The 22837-nt window shown below is 38.1% G+C and overlaps 1 protein-coding gene across 3 annotated transcripts in view; it reads left to right on the top strand.

Moving 5' to 3' along the window:
- The window catches only part of Smad4 (SMAD family member 4), a 57695-nt gene that overhangs the window by 10272 nt on the left and 24586 nt on the right, over positions 1–22837 (top strand). For all 3 annotated transcript variants that reach the window (XM_050151720.1, XM_050151718.1, XM_050151719.1), the window contains exons 2-8: positions 5505–5880; positions 7661–7835; positions 8629–8658; positions 16874–17086; positions 20888–21007; positions 21104–21220; positions 22590–22640. In XM_050151720.1, coding sequence (XP_050007677.1) covers positions 5632–5880; positions 7661–7835; positions 8629–8658; positions 16874–17086; positions 20888–21007; positions 21104–21220; positions 22590–22640 — 955 coding nt within the window. In that variant the 5' untranslated portion in view covers positions 5505–5631. The remainder of the gene's footprint in view (positions 1–5504; positions 5881–7660; positions 7836–8628; positions 8659–16873; positions 17087–20887; positions 21008–21103; positions 21221–22589; positions 22641–22837) is intronic.

Below are 22837 nucleotides of genomic sequence, written 5' to 3'. Positions count from 1 at the left end.
CTGTGTTGTTCCATTTTTTTATACCTCATTGTAGTTCTTAATAGTTTGGCAATATGTTTGGGTTTTCTAGATGTGTTATGCATACGCATGCTTTAGAAATTGCCTTCATACAACATAGATACATATTTCACCACTACCTCAAACTGTAGATTCCAGCCCTGAGGAGGCAGAGACAGGCGAGTCTCTTGAGTTCAAGGCCAACCTGGTCTGCAGAATGATTTCCAGGACAGCTAAAAGAAATTTGTCTTAAAAACCAAAGTGAAACCAAAACAAAACAAAAAGACAAAAAAAAAAAAATAGCCTTAAAAATATTTTCTGAGTTGAAATCTTGCTGTGTTGCCCAGGTCAGGTTTTTTTAAACTTTTTGTATTACTGATATTTTTATTTGACTTATGTATAAGCATATAAAAAATAGGTATGCAGGTAAGACATTTCCTGATAATAAGTATAATAATATCTAAAAATTCTTTGCTGTAGATAAAATTTTATCATTTATTGAAGATCAAAGTAAATTAGCACTAATAGGATGAATGTATTTGTTGATTTTTACGTAAAGAATTAAATCTTTGCTGAATATTTGATGCTGCCTGGCATAGCATATCTTCAGTGTTTTCCATAATTGGTCAGGGTTTTCATTTTGTCATCATCAGTGCTGAGAACCCTGCTTCTTATGCATACACAGTACATGTACATCCTGTACATATGCAGTACATCCCATGCATACACACTATATCCCGTGTATACACATTTCATCCTGTGTATACATATTACATGCTGTGCATACACACTACATGAACATCCCATGCATACACAGTACCAGGTGGAAGAAGTATGTTTAGGGCCATTTCAGAATTGTTGGAACTTTAGTCCTAATTCCAAACCCAAATTCATTAAGCAAGTAAAAGAAAATGAAATTCAGGTCAGCCACTCAAATGACAGTTCTTAAAATCAGACATTCTAAAATAACATAATCCAAAGTTACACTAACTTGATACATACTGAAGAATGCTGGTAGGAAAATATTAAATTTTGTCCTCTGTAATTAAACCTTTTAGCAAGAGACTGCAGTAAGAACACTGTCGTGTATAACACAGTAATCTGGAATCGCTGCAGTGAAGTCACTTTGAGTGTGGGGAAACGATGCACCACCAGAAACACCTTGGGTTTATTACTTATTTTTTGTGAGTTCAGAAACCTTTTACTACTGTTGCTTGTTTTTGTGACCTCCACCTTTAAATTACAGGACCTCCCTCCCCCAGATAGGTTCATAATTTACAGTTGAGGAACTATGGGCAGGTGGTTTCCTGTCTTAGCTGGGGCCACTCATTGGTGTGTACTGCTCCAGCCAGCCAGTGTCCGCAGTTCTTGTTGTCGACTTTTGTGAGAGGTCCTTGCAGGTGGGGTCTAAGGGACAGCATCTCGAATAGGCAGTGAAGAGTTATCTTAGCATCTCTCACATAGGAAAACATAATTAGTATTTAGTCCATTTCTAGCAATTAATTTTTTCTTAATTGAAGCTTTTTTTCTTTGGAGCTTTATTTGTCCACCATTTGAGAAAAACCAGTGTTACCAACTGTGCCAACATAATGCTTGTCTTAAGTCTTGACATGCAACCATCATGTTTATGAGGCTGCAGAAAGTACAAGCATCTTAACTCCTTTTTAAAAAATTGGGTTCCAGAGTTTAACCCATGATAAAAGTATTCTGCTGAGTTACATTCTGGGCCCTTAACTTCTATATTTGTATTTTCTTATTGGTGTGCCATACATCAAAATGCAGATTTTACTATGTGAGTCTTTTCCTCCTTTATCTAAAGTTAGGATAGTTGAATTTTTCAAAATGTATAGATTATATTTTTAATTTCAAGATATCAATGGAGGTGTCCTAGGTTGTTAGAGATACAGAGTTTTGGTCTGAGCATACTTTCTCATACTTAACCTGTCAGTCTGTGTCCAGACTGCAAGCATAGCTGTGCTGCTGTGGTCAATATCAATATGGCTCCTACTCTGCTTTCCTATACATTGTTGCATTTTATTACTGGGTTGATCTGTAGGGTGGGCAGGACGGACACTGCCCATTTTAAGAGGTTATTTATGTTGCTAGAACCTTATTTGGAACATAGAGTTTTTGTTTATATCGTGTCAGTATTTTCTCACGTCCATCACATTTCCATAATCCAAAGCCATATGCTATAGGAATACATTTATATATCTCTGCTGATAATTGTTTTCTTGTAAGAAACTTCTAAATTAAGAACTTTATGATCCAAGAAATACAACAAAATCCAAGATAGGAGAAAGCTGCTTTTAAGAAAACAAAGTTATTACTATATTCAAAGAAACTTACGATTAAGACAGCTTTTGCAATACTGTCAGACCCCAAGCAGCCTAAGTTTAATAAAGGATGACCTTTAATAATGACACCATGGAGAAATAGCTGTAAATAAATTATACATTGGTACAATTTTCACTAATTGTGAAAACAAATAAGCTTATTTGCGAGCTTAAATGTGTCTTAAGACAGATCCACAGAATAAAAATCGTCTCGCTGGTCCATAGATACTTGGTATATGTCAGTGTCTTAGTTACTTTCTACTGCTGTGACAAAGCACCATGACCAAAGCCTCTTAGAAAAGAAAGCATTTAATTGGGGGCTTGCCTGCAGTTCCAGGTGAGTCCATTACCATCACGGTGAGAAGTATGCAGACAGACAAAGCACTCATAATAGCCAAGAATGTACTCATTCAGACAACAGCCATAAGGTGGTGGTGGTGGGAAGTTGTGGCGCAAACATGAGAACATAAAGTGGAAACTTCATGGCCCATCCCCAGTGAAACACCTCCTCCAACAAGGTTATACCTCCTGGTCCTTACCAAACAGTTCTACCATTGGGGAACTAAGTATACAAACAGAAGAGTCTGTCTGGTTGGGTTGTTCTTATTCAAACCACCACACTCAGGAACTGCATGGTGTTGGGAATTTCTAAGGTGAAACTTTTTTTTTCTTGAACTTCTAAATTTATATTGTTACTTTTTTGAACTCCTAGAACTGAGAGACATATAGTGAAATTACTGTAATTTAATATGTAAAGTATAATAAAGGTGTACCTTAAATTTGAGAGAGAGAGGAACCAAGTAATTCTTTGGAATCGAGAGGCAAGGTGGCAACATAGTAAGGGGAAGAAACTCTTCAGGGTAATTCAAACACTTAGGCTATAATTTGAAAGGAAGCTTAGGGCTTAATTATTAAGTGGCTAAAATGGTGGTAAATGTTTTAGGTCAAGGAAATACTATGAATTAAGCATGTGAAACTCAGGATTGCACCTGTTGGGCAGTATGTGAGGCTTAACCTGTTCTAGGATTGGGTATATGATGGTGACGATGACTAGTTCAGTCTCAGTCTACAGGTGCCTCAGTCAGTGTCTTATTGCTGCCATGAGACATTATGACCATGACAATTCTTATAAAGAACATTCAGTTGGAGCTGGCTTACTGGTTCAGAGGGTTAGTCCATTATCACCATAGCAGGTACATGGTGGCCCTTACAGAGCTGAAGCGGTAGCTGAGATCTCCAGACAGAGAGACTGTGTATAACATGGACTTTTGAAACCTCAAAGTCCACCCCCAGTGACACACTTCTCCATTGAGATTATACCTCCTAATTCACTCCGTGGATGAAGCATTCAAATATGTGAGTCTATGGGGGCATATTCACAGATCTTGTAATACAAGAATAAACTGTGGCAGTGAGCTATATCAGGTCAGATGGAGGGTTCCCCTTCCTCCAGTCTGAAGATTGACTCTTGCGTGTTTACATGCTAAGCAGGCACTGTATTACCCAGCTATATCCTAGCCTTAAGAAAGAGGGGTGTATGTGTGGTGTGTGTGTGTGTGTCATTGAATTTTATGATCTTCTTGTCTCAGTCTCCCAAGTAGCTGGGTTTGCAGGTGTTCACTACTATGCCTAGCCAAGATTTATGCTTACTGTTTTGTTTTCCTTTTCTTTTTTGACCATACAGTAGTTTCTTTTACGTTTCCCTTCTTTCTTTTCTCCATTAATAAATCACCATTACTTAAAAATAAGACTTTGCACACTGAGTACATGGCCATTTTTCATTTTTAAGTTCACAGTCTAGTAGCAAGTGCCACTTCTGGGAGCAAATAATAGTTTTCCAGTTCAGGTGGGTGTGAGCTGTCCTTTTACTTAACCTCCTGCATGCCTTTGAACTGTAGTGGCTTACCTCTGTCATTGCCTTCTTACATTTCCTATGGTATGTATTATTAGGAGAAAATGCAGACAAATGTATAATGTGTTTTGGGATAATATCCTTTAAAAACAAATGTCTTGGGATTCAGACAGTAGGTACGCCATACTGAATGCTGTATGCAGCATACTTCGTATTGCCGTGTCTCCTTTGAGTTCTCCTTTTAGTTCCAGATTCAGAGTGTAACTCTTTGCCCAACTTCTTAGTTTAACTGGAATCCTCCTCCAATCCCTGATTCCATCCACCCATGTGCAAATACTCTTTATTTGGAAAGTGTACCTTCAGTGACTATTTATTAGCTGAGTATGATCTCAGCACTGGGAGGTATTGCTGTGGGTTCCAGGCCAGCCTGAGTTGCAGACTAAAACCTTGTTTCCAAAACAAACCTGCCAAGCGGTGGTGGCACACGCCTTTAATCTCAGCACTTGGGAGGCAGAGGCAAGCAGATTTCTGTGAGGTTGAGGCCAGCCTGTCTATAAGAGCTAGTTCCAGGACAGCCAGGGCTGTTTCACAGAGAAACCCTGTCTCAGAAAACAACAAAACAAGAACAAACCTTTCCCTTTTTATTTATTTGTATTTATACATATGGATAAGTGATGACTATTAATACACATGAAAATTTGCTTCTTTATGCGAGGACATAAATTGAAAAACGTTTAAGAAATGACTCCAGAGAGTGGTTCTCAATCTGTGGGTCACAACCCCCTTTGAATTGAGTGACCCTTTCACAGGGGTTGTACATCAGATAGCCTACATATCAGATATTTACATTACAATTCACAATAGCAGCAAAATTACAATTATGAAGTAGCAGTAAAAATAATTTTATGATTGAGGTCACCACAACACAAGGAATCCTATTAAAGGGTCGCAGCACTGGGAAGGTTGAGAACCACTGCTTTAGAGGAAGTGATTATATGAATTCTAAAAAGGCTCAAAATTGCAGCACTGGCATAGAAAATAGAAAGGGTGCAGAAATAACTAAGTAAAGATTTGGGGTAATGTTATGTTTGGTAAAACTTGTCTTAGTGTGCCTTTGCATTAATGAGAGGGTCTGATTTTTTTTAATGATTTTGGAATATCAAAACTAGCTACATTTTATAGTTAAGCTGTTTCACACTTTAAACATTTTTTAGATCTATGAGTGTTGAGTCCCTTGACTTAAGTGGAACAGTTCTTTCCCCCAAGTAATTACATCTACCTTGTGAAATATATTCTTTCCCGCTCTCTCTCTCGTTCAGATTACCCTGCTCACCAGATGTCTGACAGCTCTTCCTGCAACATTGGCTATTGGTTTTCACTGCCTTCACAAGATCAGAATTACTCCAGAAATTGGAGAGTTTGATTTAAAAGAAAAAACTTAAACAAATGGACAATATGTCTATAACTAATACACCAACAAGTAATGACGCCTGCCTGAGCATTGTACATAGTTTGATGTGTCATAGACAAGGTGGAGAAAGCGAAACATTTGCAAAAAGAGCTATTGAAAGTTTGGTAAAGAAGCTGAAAGAGAAAAAAGATGAATTGGATTCCTTAATAACAGCTATAACTACAAATGGAGCTCATCCTAGCAAGTGTGTCACCATACAGAGAACACTGGATGGACGGCTTCAGGTTGGTCTGCAGAGCTTTCTGTCTTCTGTGCTAGCAGAGTAATTGATGTTTTTAAATTTCCTCTTAAGGTCTTACAAATTTAATGTGAGCTTCATCTCTTTGTATATTTATTTATTTGTATATTATTATTTGTATGTTATGTATTTATAGATTTCTTTTTATTACTTGTGTGTGTGTTTGCACATGTGTATGTACAGGTACTGGAAGAGGGCAGAAAAGAGCATCCCCAGATGCTGGGATTGAATTCTGCTCCTCATAATAGAGCATCAGGTATTCTTAATGCTGGCCCATCTCTTGTTCTATAGCTCTGTCTCTTGGCAGACTGTGCATCTGTTGCCAGTGTGTGTGATGAGAGTATATTCTTATTCAAAGTAATTCAGTGAAGAAAATTTGAAAAATAAATGAGAAGCCCTGTATTTTGAGAACTACCTTTAGCTCTTCAGTATTCATCATTACAGTTCACACTCTCCCTATCTGCTAACCTCTTTTGGTATTGTAGATGGTCAAACTGATATGTTGGAATCCTGAAATCTCGGTATGTTATATTTTCCATTGGTGTGAAACATTCACTGGTCACATTTTTTTCATGTAAAGCAATATCATTTGTATGAAGTATAGAAAAAAAGTAATGTTAGATTTTTAAAATTTTATTTCTACATTTTAGGCATAGTTTATGACAAATTCATATTTTTGCATTTTAAAAACCCGAGTGCAAGTCTTGAAATTGAACACTATTTCAAATTCTCTCTATGATCCTGACTAGGTCATTTATTTGTTGTAGCTTGGCCTAACCTGGAACTTGAGGGTTTTTTATCCCCACCTCAGCTTCTGAGTGCTGAGATTGCAGGTGTGTGCTCCTTTGCTCTCATTGTTTTGAGCTTTGGATTCTCAGGAAGGAATGGTTACAATCTGACATTGGCAATGGAGGTGGGATGGGGAGTGGGACTCTCAAACCAGTTTCCCCTACTATCAGTAAGCTCCATCCTCTCTCTTTTGTGACCTTCAAAGGTGTGAAGGTTTCTTTTATCTTGATAAATAAGCACAGAGGCAGGTAGCACCTTGCATCCTCTAATTCAGTTCAGTTCTGACACTGTCTACTTGGAGATGCCAATCATAATCGTCTGCTTGTTTTACCTGTGCTTCTCTCCGTTGTCCAGAAACGGTTCCCACAGTCCCGCCCATGGTTCAGTTAATTTAGTCAAGCATCTCCCGTGGCTGAGGGAACCTTGTTTATCATTATGAAGGGCATTGCAGAGGCCCCAGATTGGGAGCTGCACAGGCACAGTAAACTGCCACGCCCTCTGAAGGTAGACCAACCTCCAAAACCTCCACATGCTCAGCCACCCAAAGTGTCCAAACCCCGTTCAGGTTTTAGTCATTGATTGTGATCAACTCTACATACATAATAGCCCCTTTCCCTTCCATGGGGGTTGGGCCTAAAGTTCCAGCTTCCCTATTCTGCCTCTCTCTTCTGTGATCAGCCCCCATCCTTATGGTACTTGTGAGCGGTAGCCTTCAGTCAGCTCATACCTCAAAAAAAAAAAAAAAAAAAAAAGATATTTTTTTAAGCACATGGATACACTCAGAAGGATATCATTTTTAGAAGCCTAAGATTTTAGTTTTATGAAAGGAAATATGAGCAAAACCATGTGTGTGTTTTACAGTATTACAGATGCTGACTTTGTAGAGTTTGAAGATTAAATAGGAACATTTTTTTAAATCCCTTGTGTAATGTATAATACAAAACTGATACTTAATAAATGATGGTTTCTTTTCCCAGGTGGCTGGTCGGAAAGGATTTCCTCATGTGATCTATGCCCGTCTATGGAGGTGGCCTGATCTACACAAGAATGAATTAAAACATGTTAAATATTGTCAGTATGCATTTGACTTAAAATGTGATAGTGTCTGTGTGAACCCCTATCACTATGAACGTGTTGTGTCACCTGGAATTGGTAAGTTGACTGTCTTTGCAGAACCTTCATAGATCTATAAAGGGAAAAGATCCTAGCAGTATTTTAATTTTCCTAGTTTAAAGCTTGTATTTGAGGACTACTTAAGACTTCAAATAAAGTTGAAGAATCAGAATTAAAATTTTATTTTAGACAAGGTCTCATACCAGGCTGGCCAAGAGCTGGCTATGTAGCCAAGGATAACTCTTGATCTCCTGCTTCAACCTCTTGAGTAGTGGAATTAGAGATATGCACCACTATGCTTGGCTTAAGATTCAGATAATTTAAATGAAATGTAAATACTTAAATTTGTGGTTTTGATTTCTAGAATTGAGTATATAAAATTGATACTCTGGGGCTGGAGAGATGGTTCAGTGGTTAAGAGCATTGCCTGCTCTTCCAAAGGTCCTGAGTTCAATTCCCGGCAACCACATGTGGCTCACAACCATCTGTAATGAGGTCTGGTGCCCTCTTCTGGCCTGCAGACATACACAGACAGAATATTGTATACATAACAAATAAATAAATATTTAAAAAAAATAAAATCGATACTCTGCCTACTTTTTACATTGTTGTTGAAGATAAGATGGGAAAAATTATAAATTTAAATTTATAAATTTATATATTAGCTTATATATATAACTATATATATGTATAAAATTTAGAATCCACCCTACTTTTAAATTGAAATGGCTCATGAAGTTTGGTAATCTCTGGCTTACATTTATGTTCTATATGTAATGGAAGATATGTTCATAGTAATGATTTATGTTTCATTTTTTTCCCCTAAAATAAGATCTCTCAGGATTAACACTGCAGAGTAATGGTAAGTAACTGGTTTCCTGTAACTTTTTCTATTTTTTTGTATCATGTCTTAATTTATTTTTTGTTCACAAACAAGTGGTTTGAGTAGGAGCTAGTAACACCAACAAGAAAAAAGTTGCTGCTCTGAACATGTAGATTTTGTAGGGAGGTATATATTAACATTTAAAATTTGGCTTATTAAATTTTTTTATTTTATGCATCTGAGTGTTTTGCCTGCATGTACTTTTATCTACCGTGTGTGTGTGTGTGTATCTGATGTCTGTGAGACCAGAAGGGATATCAAATCTCCTGAAATTAGAGTTACAAATAGTTGTGAGCTACTTCTGTGGGTGCTGGGAATTGAACCTGGGTCATCTAAGTGCTCTTGGCGGCTGAACCATCTCTGGAGTCCTGTAATACTAGATTTAAATTGGCTTTGGCTCTCTGAGTTTGAATTGCCACTCATGAGTTAAAATTCCTTAGGTGTGAGAGATGAATGCACCAGGACATGAGTCTAATTAATGGTCAGTTTGAACAGATTTTTAATTGTTAAAGGAATAGTTCTTTGTAAGAAAAACACGTGTAAATGGGTGTCAGTGACCATAGTGTGTGGTAATTTGGAATTGTGTGTACCATATCTTACAAGATATCTATTTTAGTTTTTCTTCATTTCACCCTAATTTACTTTCATGAATGAAAATACTGATGATGTTTTTAAATTATGCATATTAATATTTTGAAAATGTATTTCAGTGAAACCAAAGGTTAAAATGTTTTGAGGTGTGAAAATCCTTTTGTTTTTAATTTTGGGGTGAAATGGACTTCTCTAAATCTTTAGTTCTAATAACTTAGAACCTATTAAACTAAAATCTCTGAAAAAATCTATACTTTGTGGAGATGCTCTGGTACAGAACCACTGTTATCTTAAAGCAGCGAACGCTTGTTCTGCTGGTGTTTCATTCTTTAGACTCCCAGAGGTGGGCCAGAAACACCACATGACTTTACATTGTCAAATGTGCCTGGTAATAAAGGGCTATTGTTAATTGTGGCTTACTGGTTCCTAAAAACTGCTTGGCAGTAGCGGGAGTTGTGGTCGTCTAGGAATGGTAGCTTTAGTGCTGCTGAAGCTCTGCCTCTGCCAGCATAGGAGATGTTGTAAAAAGCACCCAGCAGTTGTCACCCTTCTCCATCCATAGTTTTTGCGATCTAATGCATTTACTCAGTGGAAATTAGGGTTTAGGAAACTGTAGTGATAATTTTAGAATTTCAGTATGGATTAGTTGTGAGGTTCCACATCCGGGTTGTGGGAGTTAATATTCTTCAGGGACACTAAGGGCATTGTCAGCCTTGTGGATCCCCCTAGTGGTAGTTTTGTAGACCATCTTGCCTGGCTTATTTGCTTAGAAAACAAGATTTCATTTTTGAATTGGGCAGAACAATAATAGTAGAGCAGGTAATGACAAGTTGAGAAAAACAGAACCCTTCCTTCACTTGTCAGTTGGGATCTTGTGGTTGTCCAGCACAACTCATCTCTTTCATGGAGCTCTGTGACCACACCGACCCATGTATTCATTGTTCAAATATTTGGTGAGTTTATTATTGCCTGGTACTGTGCTAAGGTTTAGGAATATTAAGAAAAATGTGGTGTGTTTCTTCCAGTCAGAGTTCAGAGTCTTTTGGAGGGAAGAGAAAGTTAGCAGAGAGTGGCTTGCTAGAGGGTAAATGGGCAGTGGCAGAGTGCCGAGTGGCTTAAGCTTAGTCCTTTTCACCTATGGAGAATTCACTATTTACCTCTCATACAAAACTTTATATTTTTATGACTACTCTAAAAATATGCTTTAAAATAGCTAACAGTTATTGAATGCTCATTTTGTATAAGGTACTAAGCTAAGTGATTTATGGCTGTCTTAGTCAGTGTTCTGTTGCTATGAGGAGACACTGTGACCATGGCAACTCTTATAGAAGAAAGCATTTTAATTGGGGTTTGCTTATAATTTCAGAGGTTTAGTTCATTATCCACATGGTGAGGAGCATGGCGCTACGCAAGCATTCATAGTAGCTTAGAGTTCTACATCCTGACCCAAAAGCAGCAGGAAGAGAGAGTGACACTTGGCCTGACTTGAGATTTTGAAGCCCCAAAGCCCACTCCAATGACACACTTCCTCTAATAAAGCCACACTTAGTTCAACAAGGCCGAACCTCCTAATCCCTCTCAAGTATTACCACTCCCTAATGACCAAACATTCAAATATATGAGCCTATGGGGGCCATTCCTATTCAAGCTACCACAATGAGTATTGTGTCATTGTCCACTTACTGCTTTCTGTGGTAGGTGAGATTATGTTCACTTCTTTAGATTAGGAGACATGAGCCTAGAGATCAAGGAACTTGCTCAGCTAGGAGTTAGAATAATGTTGGTTTGCTATGGAATATTAAACAACAGAAAAGCATTACAAAAACTGAGGCACCATTAAGTTAGTCATATTTGTTTTTATTGATATATCCCATTTGTTAAAACAATATGAATATTTTATAATTTGGTACATGTGGTGGCTAGTCTTAGTTGTCAACTTGTCTACATTTATAATTCTCTAAAAACCCAAGCAGCTGAGCACACCTATAGGACTTTCAGTTAATTGGCTCATTTGCGGTGGGAAAATCTACCTTAAATCCATATCATTTGAGGTTGGAAGAGTCACCTTAAACCTGGGCCACAGATTTGTAAAAAACATGGAATAAGGAAGATTTTGCTTTGTTTGTCCTCGCTCTCACTGGAAGTTTTTTCCTTCACTAGTATTACAGCCACTCAGGATTTCAGTCATGTGTACTGAAGACCAGTTAACTCACTGAGCCTTACGGCTGAGCACCTACTAGATTCTTGGATTTTCCTTTGGAAGACAGCCATTGTTGGACTTTTGACCACAGCCTGTAAGCTACCCTAATAAAGCCACACACAGACACACACACAGACACACACACACACACACACACACACACACACACACTTCCTTCTTTTTCCAGTCATTCTGTTAGTTCTTTTTCTCTAGAGAACTCTGACTCATAACAGTTCATGAGCCTAGGGAAACAATTGCTTCATGGAAAGGACAAAACTTTGTTCTTACTGGAATGTATATTTGTTTTGGTTATAGATTTCTGTTTCCGGTCTGTAATGATTCTGCCAACACTACCATCCATGGACTTAAAGAATGTCTTATCTACCATCATGTTATTCCATACACTATTGCTTCTGACCAAGGAGCTCACTTCTCTAAGTGTGAAATGGGCCTGTGGTCATAGAATCCATTTGTCTTGCCTTGTTTCCCACCATCCTGAATTAGCTGGCCTGATAGAAGGATGGATCAGTCTTTTGAGACATGGTTACATGCCAGTTAGGTGGCGGTAGCCTAGAGGACTGGGGCAGGGTTCTCTAGAAATTAGCCTATCTTTTGAATTAGCATCAAATATGTATTTTTCCCATAGCCAGGATTCATGGGTCCAGGTCTTAAGGGGATGGGAAAGAGAATAGTTCTTCTCACTGTTACCCCTAGTGATCCACTAGGAAAAGTTTTGCTTCCTGTCCTGTTCTGCTGACTTAGAAATTTTGGACCCAGAGTGGGGAGTGCTCCTGTCAGGAGATAAAACAAACATTCTACTGAACTGTGAGCTCAGACTTCCTCCTAGCCACTTTTGCGTTCTTATGTCCTTAAACCTACCGTCTAAAAAAAAGAATAACATTGTTAGGATGGGTGACTGACCCAGACTACCAAAGGGAACTGGATTGCTTCTCCACAATGGAGGTGAGCAGGGTAATGTGGAGTCTGTTACCATGTTCTGGGATTAGGAGCAATGGGAAATTACAACAACCTACTCACAGGCAGGGTGACAACGGGCATAGACCCTTCAGGAATGAAGGCATGGCTCACTTCCCCAGGAAAAGAGCCAAGACTTGTTGAGGTGCTTGCTGAAGGTAGAGGAAGTACAGGATGGGTGGTAGAGGAAGGTAGTTAAAAATAGCAGCTAAGGCCAAGTGACCAGTAGTAGAAATGAAGTTTATAATTGACATCAGTGTTTCTGTCTTATTTTGTTAAGAATGTTTGTACAGATATTTGTGTTTTCTTTTCTCTTATTTCTTTCCCCTATAGTGTATCCTGTAATAGAGGATGATTGCATTCTCCTCAGCTGAGATAATATTTCAGTGCTTAATCATATTAGAGATACTACAAGAATGTCCTTCAAAAAGTTGTCACCTTTCCTAAAATCTATAATGCATTTGGTTGTAAGTGGGATAGTATATCATGTTAGGCAAAATTATGACCTGCTTATTGTTTTTATTTGGAAATTAGGCATAATGTAAGAAGATGTGATTGTGTGTTAGGTTGACAAGGGGTAGACTTGTATTGGCTCTTCTTGAAAATGGTCTCCTGTCACCTGATGAGGACATGGGGCTTCCTGTTCAGCCTCTGTAGCCTCTGCATAACTAGGAATAGAAAAAAACAAGACTATTGAAACCCATAGCTCCATGCTATTCTTATGCACTCAAAATAAGTCCTGGAGGTGGACGTTTATGTTTTTGGAAATGTATCTCTGCAGCACCTAGTGTTGATGTTGCAGGTCCTGTGATGCTCACATTTATATGCTCACATTTAACAAGCAGCTGGGCAACATTAGACACAAGTTGATTAATCCTTTCTGTCATGGTTTTGATATTTTGGATGAAACACCCCTTGTCTGGAAGTTGGCTCTTAAGTTCAGCTAACTCAATGGTTAACATATGAAGACAGTGGTTCTACTTACTGATATCTTACCACAAGAATTGCACCATTGGCCGGGCGATGGTGGCGCACGCCTTTAATCCCAGCACTCGGGAGGCAGAGGTAGGCGGATCTCTGTGAGTTCGAGACCAGCCTGGTCTACAGAGCTAGTGCCAGGACAGGCTCCAAAGCCACAGAGAAACCCTGTCTCGAAAAAAAAACCAAAAAAAAAAAAAAAAGAATTGCACCATTGCTTCAAGTGAGCCAAACTTGTGGGAGATTGAGGAGCCTCGTTGGTGACCACGTCAGACTGGGTGACTGAGTGTGTACTCCTAGACTGACTTGGTTATCATGAGAGACTCCTGAGGTGTGTAATCTGAGGTGCATTGTCTCAGGTTAGTCTGGCTGCAATGTCGTCTCCAAGGGAATTGAGGATAAGGTTAAATATGGGAACCTATGAAGATGTTCTCAGTGATGTACACGGAGGCACCTTGGTTCTCGGGGAGGTAGGATTCTTCCTCACTCAGTGAAAGGGATAAAGATAGCCTGTGTCTGTGGACGGATGGAGGAACTCAGCACTGGGAACTTTTTCTTAATGTTTTTTTCTTGATGAGTTGTTATTTTCAGAAGAAATCCCAAGATGAGGTTCCAAAAGGACACGCTAGGTGTCTTGTTCTTTTTCTCTGGCAGTTAAAGAGTTAAAAGACAGGAAAGATCAAGTGCAGTAGATGGCAGTGTAGAAATCTCAATTCCACAGACAGAATCGGCAGGTGTAGAAAGGTGTTTATTGGGAGTGAGGAAACACAAACGCTGTAGGCAGATGGAGAAAAAGATCCATTGCAAAGTAGGTGGTGACTTGAGAAGCTGAAAAATCCACGTTCCAAACTTCTGTTTAGGGAAGTTTAGTCGACATGTGAAGGGAAGGAAACCTAGGGAGGCGTAGCTATTTAAAGTACACAGCAGTTGACTCTAGTGATGTCACGGTCAACCATGCAGCTGTCAAGTTCACAGCTGCTCCCTTTTGTATTAGTAATGCCAACAGGTTAAAGGATCTCAGTCACTTCAGCAACAAAAAAATTGAATAGAGATGCCATTAATTAGATGGCCCATTAAATTAAATAAATAATTAAATCAATATTGCCAAGATTTTTTTAAAAGAATCTTTTTTTAAAATAAATCTTTATTTAAATCTATTTATTATGTACACAGTCTTCTGTCTGCATGTATGCTTGGATGCCAGAAGAGGGCACCAGATCTCATTACAGGTGGTTCTGAGCCACCATGTCGTTGTTGGGAATTGAACTCAGGACCCCTGGAAGAACAGCCAAAGCTCTTAACCTCTGAGCCATCTCTCCAGCCCTTGCCAAGATCTTTATGAAGAAAAATCCAGAATTTTGTTGAGTAGACTAATCATAAAAACAAACATGCAAACGGAAAAGCTTAGCCATCCATACCACTGTGTTTTCTGAACAGGATTTTTTTATTATAATTTTCCCAACATTAGTGAGTATTTAGGGTCAACTTTTTTATTTAAAGTTCTTTTTTACGTACAGTATATTTTGTTTTTAATATTTCTCCTTCCCTAACTCCTCCTGCATCTTACCCTCCTCCCTACCTCATTTAGACAGCTCATTTGAGTCTCTGCACATTGTCCAGTTGTGAGTCTCTGTTAATTCCCACTTACTGCAAGGGAGGCTTCTCTGATAAGGGCTGAGTGATGCACTAATTGATCTATGAGTATAGCAGTATGCCATTAGGAGTACTTTTGTTGCCGTGTTCTTGTAGCAGAAGAATAGTATTAAGTTTTCCTCTAGGATCTATGAACTACCTGGTCTCAGGTTTTTGGCTACCTTAACAGTGTCAGGTATGGGTTTCCTCTCAAGGAATGGGCCTTAAATCCAATTTTAAAAAATGATTGCTTACTCTGAAAACATTTGTGCCACTGATACATGATAATGTGTTAATCATCTTTTTATTATTGTATTGGTTCCCTTAGAAGTTACTTTGGGGGGCTGGAGAGATGGCTCAGAGGTTAAGAGCATTGCCTGCTCTTCCAAAGGTCCTGAGTTCAATTCCCAGCAACCACATGGTGGCTCACAACCATCTGTAATGAGGTCTGGTGCCCTCTTCTGGCCTGCAGGCTTTCACACAGACAGAATATTGTATACATAATAAATAAAAATATTTTCTAAAAAAAGAAGTTAGTTTTCTTTTATTATGTATATATTTTTGTGTCTCTGTGTGGGTGTGTGCACATGTGTGCCAGTGCCCTTGAGGCCAAAGGTGTATTCGTTCCCGTAGAACTGGAGTGATAGAAAGTTATGAGCCATTTGACATGGGGTGCTGGGAACCAAACTCGGTATAAACAAGTTGCTCTCTTAACTACTGAGCCATCTCTTCACTCCCTACTACAACATATGAGTTTCACAAATAACAATGTTTTCGTGTTTGAAAAAAAAAGAGGTTGTATGCAGAAGCTTGAACAAATATGGAATATTTCTACTGTTAGAAGTTACCAAAAAAAACTAGATAAGGAAAGTGATACACTAGTTTTTCAATGGAAGAGAATGTCTTTGTGGCCTTTCCTTGATAGCTCTAAGAAGATACCTAATACTAGTATTCAGTTGATTATAAAACTTGAGTTACCTACAAGTGTTAGTTCAGAAACATGAAAAGATGATTTTCCTACAAATAGACGGCAGAACCCGAAATAGTGGGTCAAGACCATACGAGAAGGCTCTGAACAGAGAACTGATAGGAACACGGTTCAATTTCTCTTAAAAAAAAATAGAGCAAAGCAAATAGACCCCTAGTTTATTAAAGATACTCCTTTACATGACCTGGACACTAGATATGTTCCTTATGCTCCTTAAAGTCTGAAAATTTTAATTATTGACAGTTCTCATCAAACATTTTTATGTAGATTGGGATTCCAAAAAGAAAATTTCAATTTGATGACTCGTGATCTTCCTGGCCTGTCTCCTGAATGCTGAATTACAGGCCAACACCCTGCATTGGGCTTTTGTTTGACTTTTTAACGGGCCATTTCAGGACAGCAGTTTCAAATAATAAATAAGTCAGGTCTTGGCGTTGAGTACCTTTTAGATCCCACTTCTATCTCTGTACATTGTGACATTCAGAAAGGCAGACCCAAGTATGTAGTCTCATTTTGTCTTGAGGAGTAAATGGTCTTCACAGCTGAGCGAAGGTTTGCTAGGCCTTTGGTTTTTACTTATTTAGATGATTATGCACTTCTAGGTTTGTCAGGAAACTGAAGAATAATTCTTCAGATATCAGAGAGTCATAATTGATAAAAGTTTCTAAAGTTACTGTAGCTGATAAAATATGCTTTTTTATATATGAAAATTTTCTGAATTTGAATTATTTATACTTAGTTGATTTTAGATTTTGTCATATTATTTGTATATAGTTTTTGTGGAAATGGAAGAATGTAAAATATATAAATGTGTTTTTTTTTTCTCATAGCTCCACCAAGTATGTTAGTGAAGGATGAATACGTTCATGACTTTGAGGGACAGCCATCCTTGCCCACTGAAGGACATTCAATTCAAACCATTCAACATCCACCAAGTAATCGTGCGTCAACAGAGACGTACAGTGCCCCAGCTCTGCTAGCCCCATCTGAGTCTAATGCCACCAGTACCACCAACTTCCCCAACATTCCTGTGGCTTCCACAAGTGAGTTATGCAGTTCAATACAATCGTAAGTCTTCCTAAACCTTGAATATTTATGTGTAGTCACTTGGAGAAACCCCAAGTAAGTAAAAACTTGTGGTCTTTATGGTGCTGGGTACAGTGTCAGGGCCAGATGCGAACTAGATGGGTTCTCACTCCTGAGCCCATACCACTCAGCCCACAGGAAGATATGTTGAATTAGTATTTGAGTTCATTCTGGAGAAAATGGTGTTCATAATTTATTTAGAATTTCTAATGTTGATATACAGTCAAATGTAATGACTTTGACTATACTGTTATTACATTGCATAAGTAAGAAGTCTCCTGATTTTTCAGATAGATTTTAGAGAAATATTTAAGTAGTTAACAAGTAATTTTTTATTATTATAGTATGAGTGTGTGATTGTGTATAAGTGTGCCCATGTTTGTGTGTATATGTGGGCCATAGTATGTTTGTGGGGGTCCGAGGAAAACTTGGTGGATTCATTTCTCCTTCTATCTTTACATGGGTTCTTGGTATCAAATTCAGGCCACTGAGCTCATGTAGCAAGACTCTTTCCTTACTGAGCCATCTCTATCACTGGCCTAGCAAATAGCTTTGAACCAAGGTGTTTATAAAAATCTACAATCAAAACCTTTCTTTTAGTCCATTATTTTGTCTGAGAGGGTAACTTTATAATAGTTTCTCTATTTCCTATTGTGACTACTTAGAAAAGGCTCTTAAAAAGACTTGCTTATACTATTTGTGGCCCCAGGAAGGCATCAAGTATTTTAACCAGTCTCAGAATAAAGCTCACATGCACATCTTTGAAAAGGATGTCATAGGGGGTTCTCAGTCTGCGTTCTGTTCTTGTTGTCTTCCTTCTTTTCCTGTCTTTGTTTCTTGATCATATCAGTTGAAGCTAGGACCTCTACATGCCAGATAAACCCTTGGCCACTGAGCTGTACCCCCAGCCCAGGCTCAACTTTTCTGGGACTCTAATAAAGACCGTGTGATCTGGTTTTGTTTATATTGTTATTTGCTTTTACAATTCCAAAAGTTGAACTTTGCTTTGCAAAGTAGAGTAATTTGCTTATTTAATTAAAAAAATTGAAAAAAAGAGTTACTGTGTCTGTTTGAGTGCTGGCACATGTTGTGGTGCACATGCAGAGTTGGAGACTGCCTTTGTTGTCCTCTCTGTCCAGCTGCTTGAGTCAGGGTCCCTTACTGTTTGGGGCTGCACACGCCAGGCTCTCTGGCCAGTGGGCGGGGTTTCTTATCTTGCCTCCCATCTCATAGGCGGAGTTAGTGATGCACACTATTGTGTCTGTCCAGTTGTTTGTAGGTTTATAGGTTAGAGCTGAGGTCCGCCTGCTTGCAGGGCAAGTGCTTTACCTGCTGAGACATCTTTCTAGCCCTAATTATTACTCCTATTTTAAATTTAAATATTATCAAGCATACAAATAGTAATAATTTGATTACTAAGAGAATTGTTTTTAAACCTAGATTGTCAAGGGATAGTTGACTGATATAGATGGATATTTGTTATTACCTAACAATGAGTATCTATGTTCATATCAGTTTAGACTCAACATTGAAATTTTAATCTTTGTGATAATTAGATTTATTTCTGAATTGTTTTGCTCCCATCCCACCCCCTGACGTTTCCTCTAGTGCTGGGAATCCAAGCCACTGTGTTACCCCTGATAAGCATGATAAGCAAGCACTTTACCACTGAACTATGTGTCTGGCCCTGGAATTGTTTTCAGAATTTCTCATTAGTCTATTTCACCACTTGAAAGCAGGCTTTTTCAGTGGTACAATCTTAGCACAGATAATTTCTATGCACATTTGATATATATGTGTATGTATATACATTTGGGGGGAGGGTTGAGACAAGATTTCACTTCATAAGCCAGGCTGGCTATGGACTTCTGATTTCCTTGTCTCAGCCTCTGAAATGTTGGGATTACATGCATGCAGTATAGGACCTTGCTTGCATCTCTGACTGTCTTGTCTTTATTTGCTTATTTGGAGTATGGTTGACAATGGTGGAGATGAAAAATAATATAGATGCATTCACTTATGTGTAGATTACTTCTGGGCCAGGCACGCACTTCTGTACATTCTCTGGAGACTGAGCTTTGTTCAGTTATTTCCAAAGTGACTTCATTTTGACTTTTTCCTTCCCTCCCTGCAGGAAGAGTTATGCTTGAAGGCCAAAAAAAGATGTGAATGAAAGATATCCAATTCTGTCTTAATACTTTTTAAAGTATATTTTTATAACTGAAATATAAATATTGTAGATTTTAGAATTTGCGGTGAAAGTTCCTTATTTCTAAAATGATTGATAGAGTTAAAGGAAAGAAAAGAAATTAGATTAAAAATAGAGGAATGTTTTTACACGAGCTGGTTTCACATTATTAACATCTTACACACTTGGTTCGTGGTGGTGGTTCTCAGTGTAGAGGAGTACAGTGATTTTGCAGGTCCTAGTTTTAAGGAATTATGCTGTGTAGGGAGGAGAAATGTGCCTTGTTCATTATTTCTGGTTTTGAGACAGGAGTTTTACGTTATAGCCCCGCTGGCCTTGAGTTTGTTTGTAGCCATGCCACTCTGCCTGGCAAGTCCCTTCTCTTGATGTTTAGATTGCGGTGACTTGTAGTTTCTTCCTTTGACTGCACCCACTATGAGGAGAGAAAACCAGTGTCACTGACACATAGCAGTAAGAACACTGCAGTGTTCTCCAAATACAGTGAACATGACAAATGCTCGCTCTAAGAAATAGCCTTTTCCACGTACAAAATAAAACCTATACGTGGCAAATAATAAAACATAATGGAGTATATTTTGAGTCAAATGAAATAATTTTCTTGGTGTATTACAGAGGGAGCAACTGATTTGATGCAAATCTGGGCATACAGTGACTTTACTGACATGATTCTGATTTTTTAAAGAGAACATGGAAAAAGTTTCAAAATTGATGAAGAGGTTTTGTTGTTTCGACAGTGGAGCAGGTTGTTTTGTTGTGCTTTATGTTAACTTTCTCACCCTTGCCATCCTATTCATTTAAAACACTTGCCTCCTGTGCTTTTCGCTGTTGTTAAAGCCATTGTCCTGCCATTATCAGCACCAGTGCCATGATAATTAACTTTCTGTTGTCAAGATTTTCTTGCCTGGGTTTTGGGGATTCAGATCAGGAAAGTCCAGCATGATCTGGTGAAGTGCTTCTAAAGCTGTTGCTGTAGCCTAGATGTTTCGTGTGTTTCTTGTAAAGAAATAGGCCACTAATGTTAGGAAAACATCTATCTTTCTGCCTGCCTGCCTGCCTGCCTGCCTGCCTGCCTTCCTGCCTTCCTTCCTTCCTTCCTTCCTTCCTTCCTTCCTTCCTTCCTTCCTTCCTTCCTTCCTTCCTTCCTTCCTTCCTTCCTTCCTTCCAATTTCATTTATTGTGCACTGGTGTTTTACCTGCATGTATGTATGTATGTCTGTGTGAGGGCATCAAATTCCCAGAAACTGGAGTTATAGATGTCTGTGAGCCACCATGTGGGTGATGAGACTCAAAGCCAGGTCCTCTTAACTGTCAAACCACCTCTCCAGCCCCAGGAAAACATTTCTTAAGAAAAGGACATTTTAAATAATTTCTGAAGGTTTTCCTTTATAAATGCTTTTAGCTTTTTTATTTGATAGGCAATGGGTAAGTTCCACTTTTGGCCCACCTTTATAATTGTGGATTACCAGACATAATTAGACCTTCATTTTTGTATAATAGCGTGAAATTGCATCTATACATATGCCGTGTTAATGTCTTCTTGTTTCTCTAGGTCAGCCGGCCAGTATTCTGGCAGGCAGCCATAGTGAAGGACTGTTGCAGATAGCTTCAGGGCCTCAGCCAGGACAGCAGCAGAATGGATTTACTGGTCAGCCAGCTACTTACCATCATAGTATGTACATGCTTTTTAAAACCTTTTAAGTAGTTGAGAAAAAAACTAGGCAGCCTTTATAAAAGCAAATTAATGCATATGGGCCTTAATTTCTAGACAGCACTACCACCTGGACTGGAAGTAGGACTGCACCATACACACCTAATTTGCCTCACCACCAAAACGGCCATCTCCAGCACCACCCGCCTATGCCGCCCCATCCTGGACATTACTGTAAGCTCTTGTTTTCATTGTCAGCAGGGCCTTTTTCTTTTCTAGCTAGGACTTTAATTTCTATTTTCTTAAAAAATGGTTTTACATCTTTTATTCATCTTACAGTTTAATTTCATTAAACCGTTAAGTGTTTTTACTTTTTCAGTATTTGTTTGTAAAGAGCTCCTTTAAATGGTTCTCACACATTTGTTTTGCTCTGATGTTCGCTGAGTACATTCATTTGTCTGTGCTGATGGTTCATCACCACCACATCAGTTTCATTCGTTTGTTCGCTTTATATGTGGTTTCAGGTCTTGTGTGTTATCGCCACAGTCACCTGGAGCCCTTGAGTACTGTGATCTCAAGGTTTCCCTCACCACAGAATCAATGCAGTAGATACTCTAGATCATAGGTGTTGAGTAATGCTCCATATAGTTGTGATTAGGAGGGGACACTACAAACAGTCCAGTTTCAGGCAGAATGGGAACATTGTTCATTTGATTTTAAAATCGTGAGTATAGGGATGAAGGGCAAAAATCAGGGATATATATCTTTCATAAATATAAAATCCCTTTTCCTCATTTTATGATCAATAATACCAAAAACACTAGAAAAGTACAAAAGGCATAAATAATAAAACTGCTTAAAATCTTATGTAACCTAGACATACTCACTTCTAGTATTACTTCCTTCCAGTCATATAAATGGGTGTGTGTGTTTGTGTGTATGATATGTATTTTGGGGGGAGGGTCATGCTATATGCATATTGTTATGTATCAGTTACACTACTGTCTTTCCAAGTGCTCAGAGAATCTGATTTCTAATGGACCAGTACATAGGGTATTGGGTTTGCTCTATGATTGCTGGTCACTTATTTAAACTTATTAAGCCTCAAGGGCTGTAATTTTATTTGCTTAAAACAACATTATAAGCAGTGAATATAGTATTTCTGTAAGGGTTTTAGCACAATGTATTAACTAATAAACTTTCAGTTATAGCTATTGGAACATCACATAAATGTCCCTAATTTACTAAATAAAAGCACTTTTTTTTTAGAATAGATTAGCAATTTAAATCATTATACATTGCATTATAAATTATACTAATATGTTATGTGAATTGAATAATTAATTTATAACCTGCATTAAGTATTGCATGTATGACTTTATACATTGTTAAATAGCATGTGTCAGACAGCACTTAAATTGTTAGCTTATTAGTATCACAAAAAAATTTAGGAAATAAGCTTTTAAATTCTTGGGCATGGCATAAACTTGATCTAAGCCAGTCTTAAGACTTATAATATTTATATTTAAAGTTTTTTTTTTAAAGTTTTGGCATTGGGAAACTTTTAATAAGTAAAATGGGATTTTCATTATATTTTCTTTAGGGCCAGTTCACAATGAGCTTGCATTCCAGCCTCCCATTTCCAATCATCCTGGTAAGTATATTTCAGTATTGATTCCCTGTATGTAGATTTTTATTATGATAATTGGTACATGTATGCCAGTGATTATTTTACGGGTAATATTTGTTATGACTTAATCAGAAATTTAAGAGTAGCTGATAGTCACACATAGACTATATTTAATTCATTTTAATTGTCTGAAAGAAAAGTAAAAACTATGTTTTGAAGTC

Source organism: Alexandromys fortis, unplaced genomic scaffold (genome assembly GCF_014885135.2).
Source record: "Alexandromys fortis isolate MF-2015 unplaced genomic scaffold, M_Fortis_MF-2015_v1.1 scaffold_71, whole genome shotgun sequence".
Lineage (NCBI taxonomy): Eukaryota > Metazoa > Chordata > Mammalia > Rodentia > Cricetidae > Alexandromys > Alexandromys fortis.
Note: the sequence above shows the minus strand (reverse complement) of the source record. Positions and strands in the feature narration are given on the sequence as shown.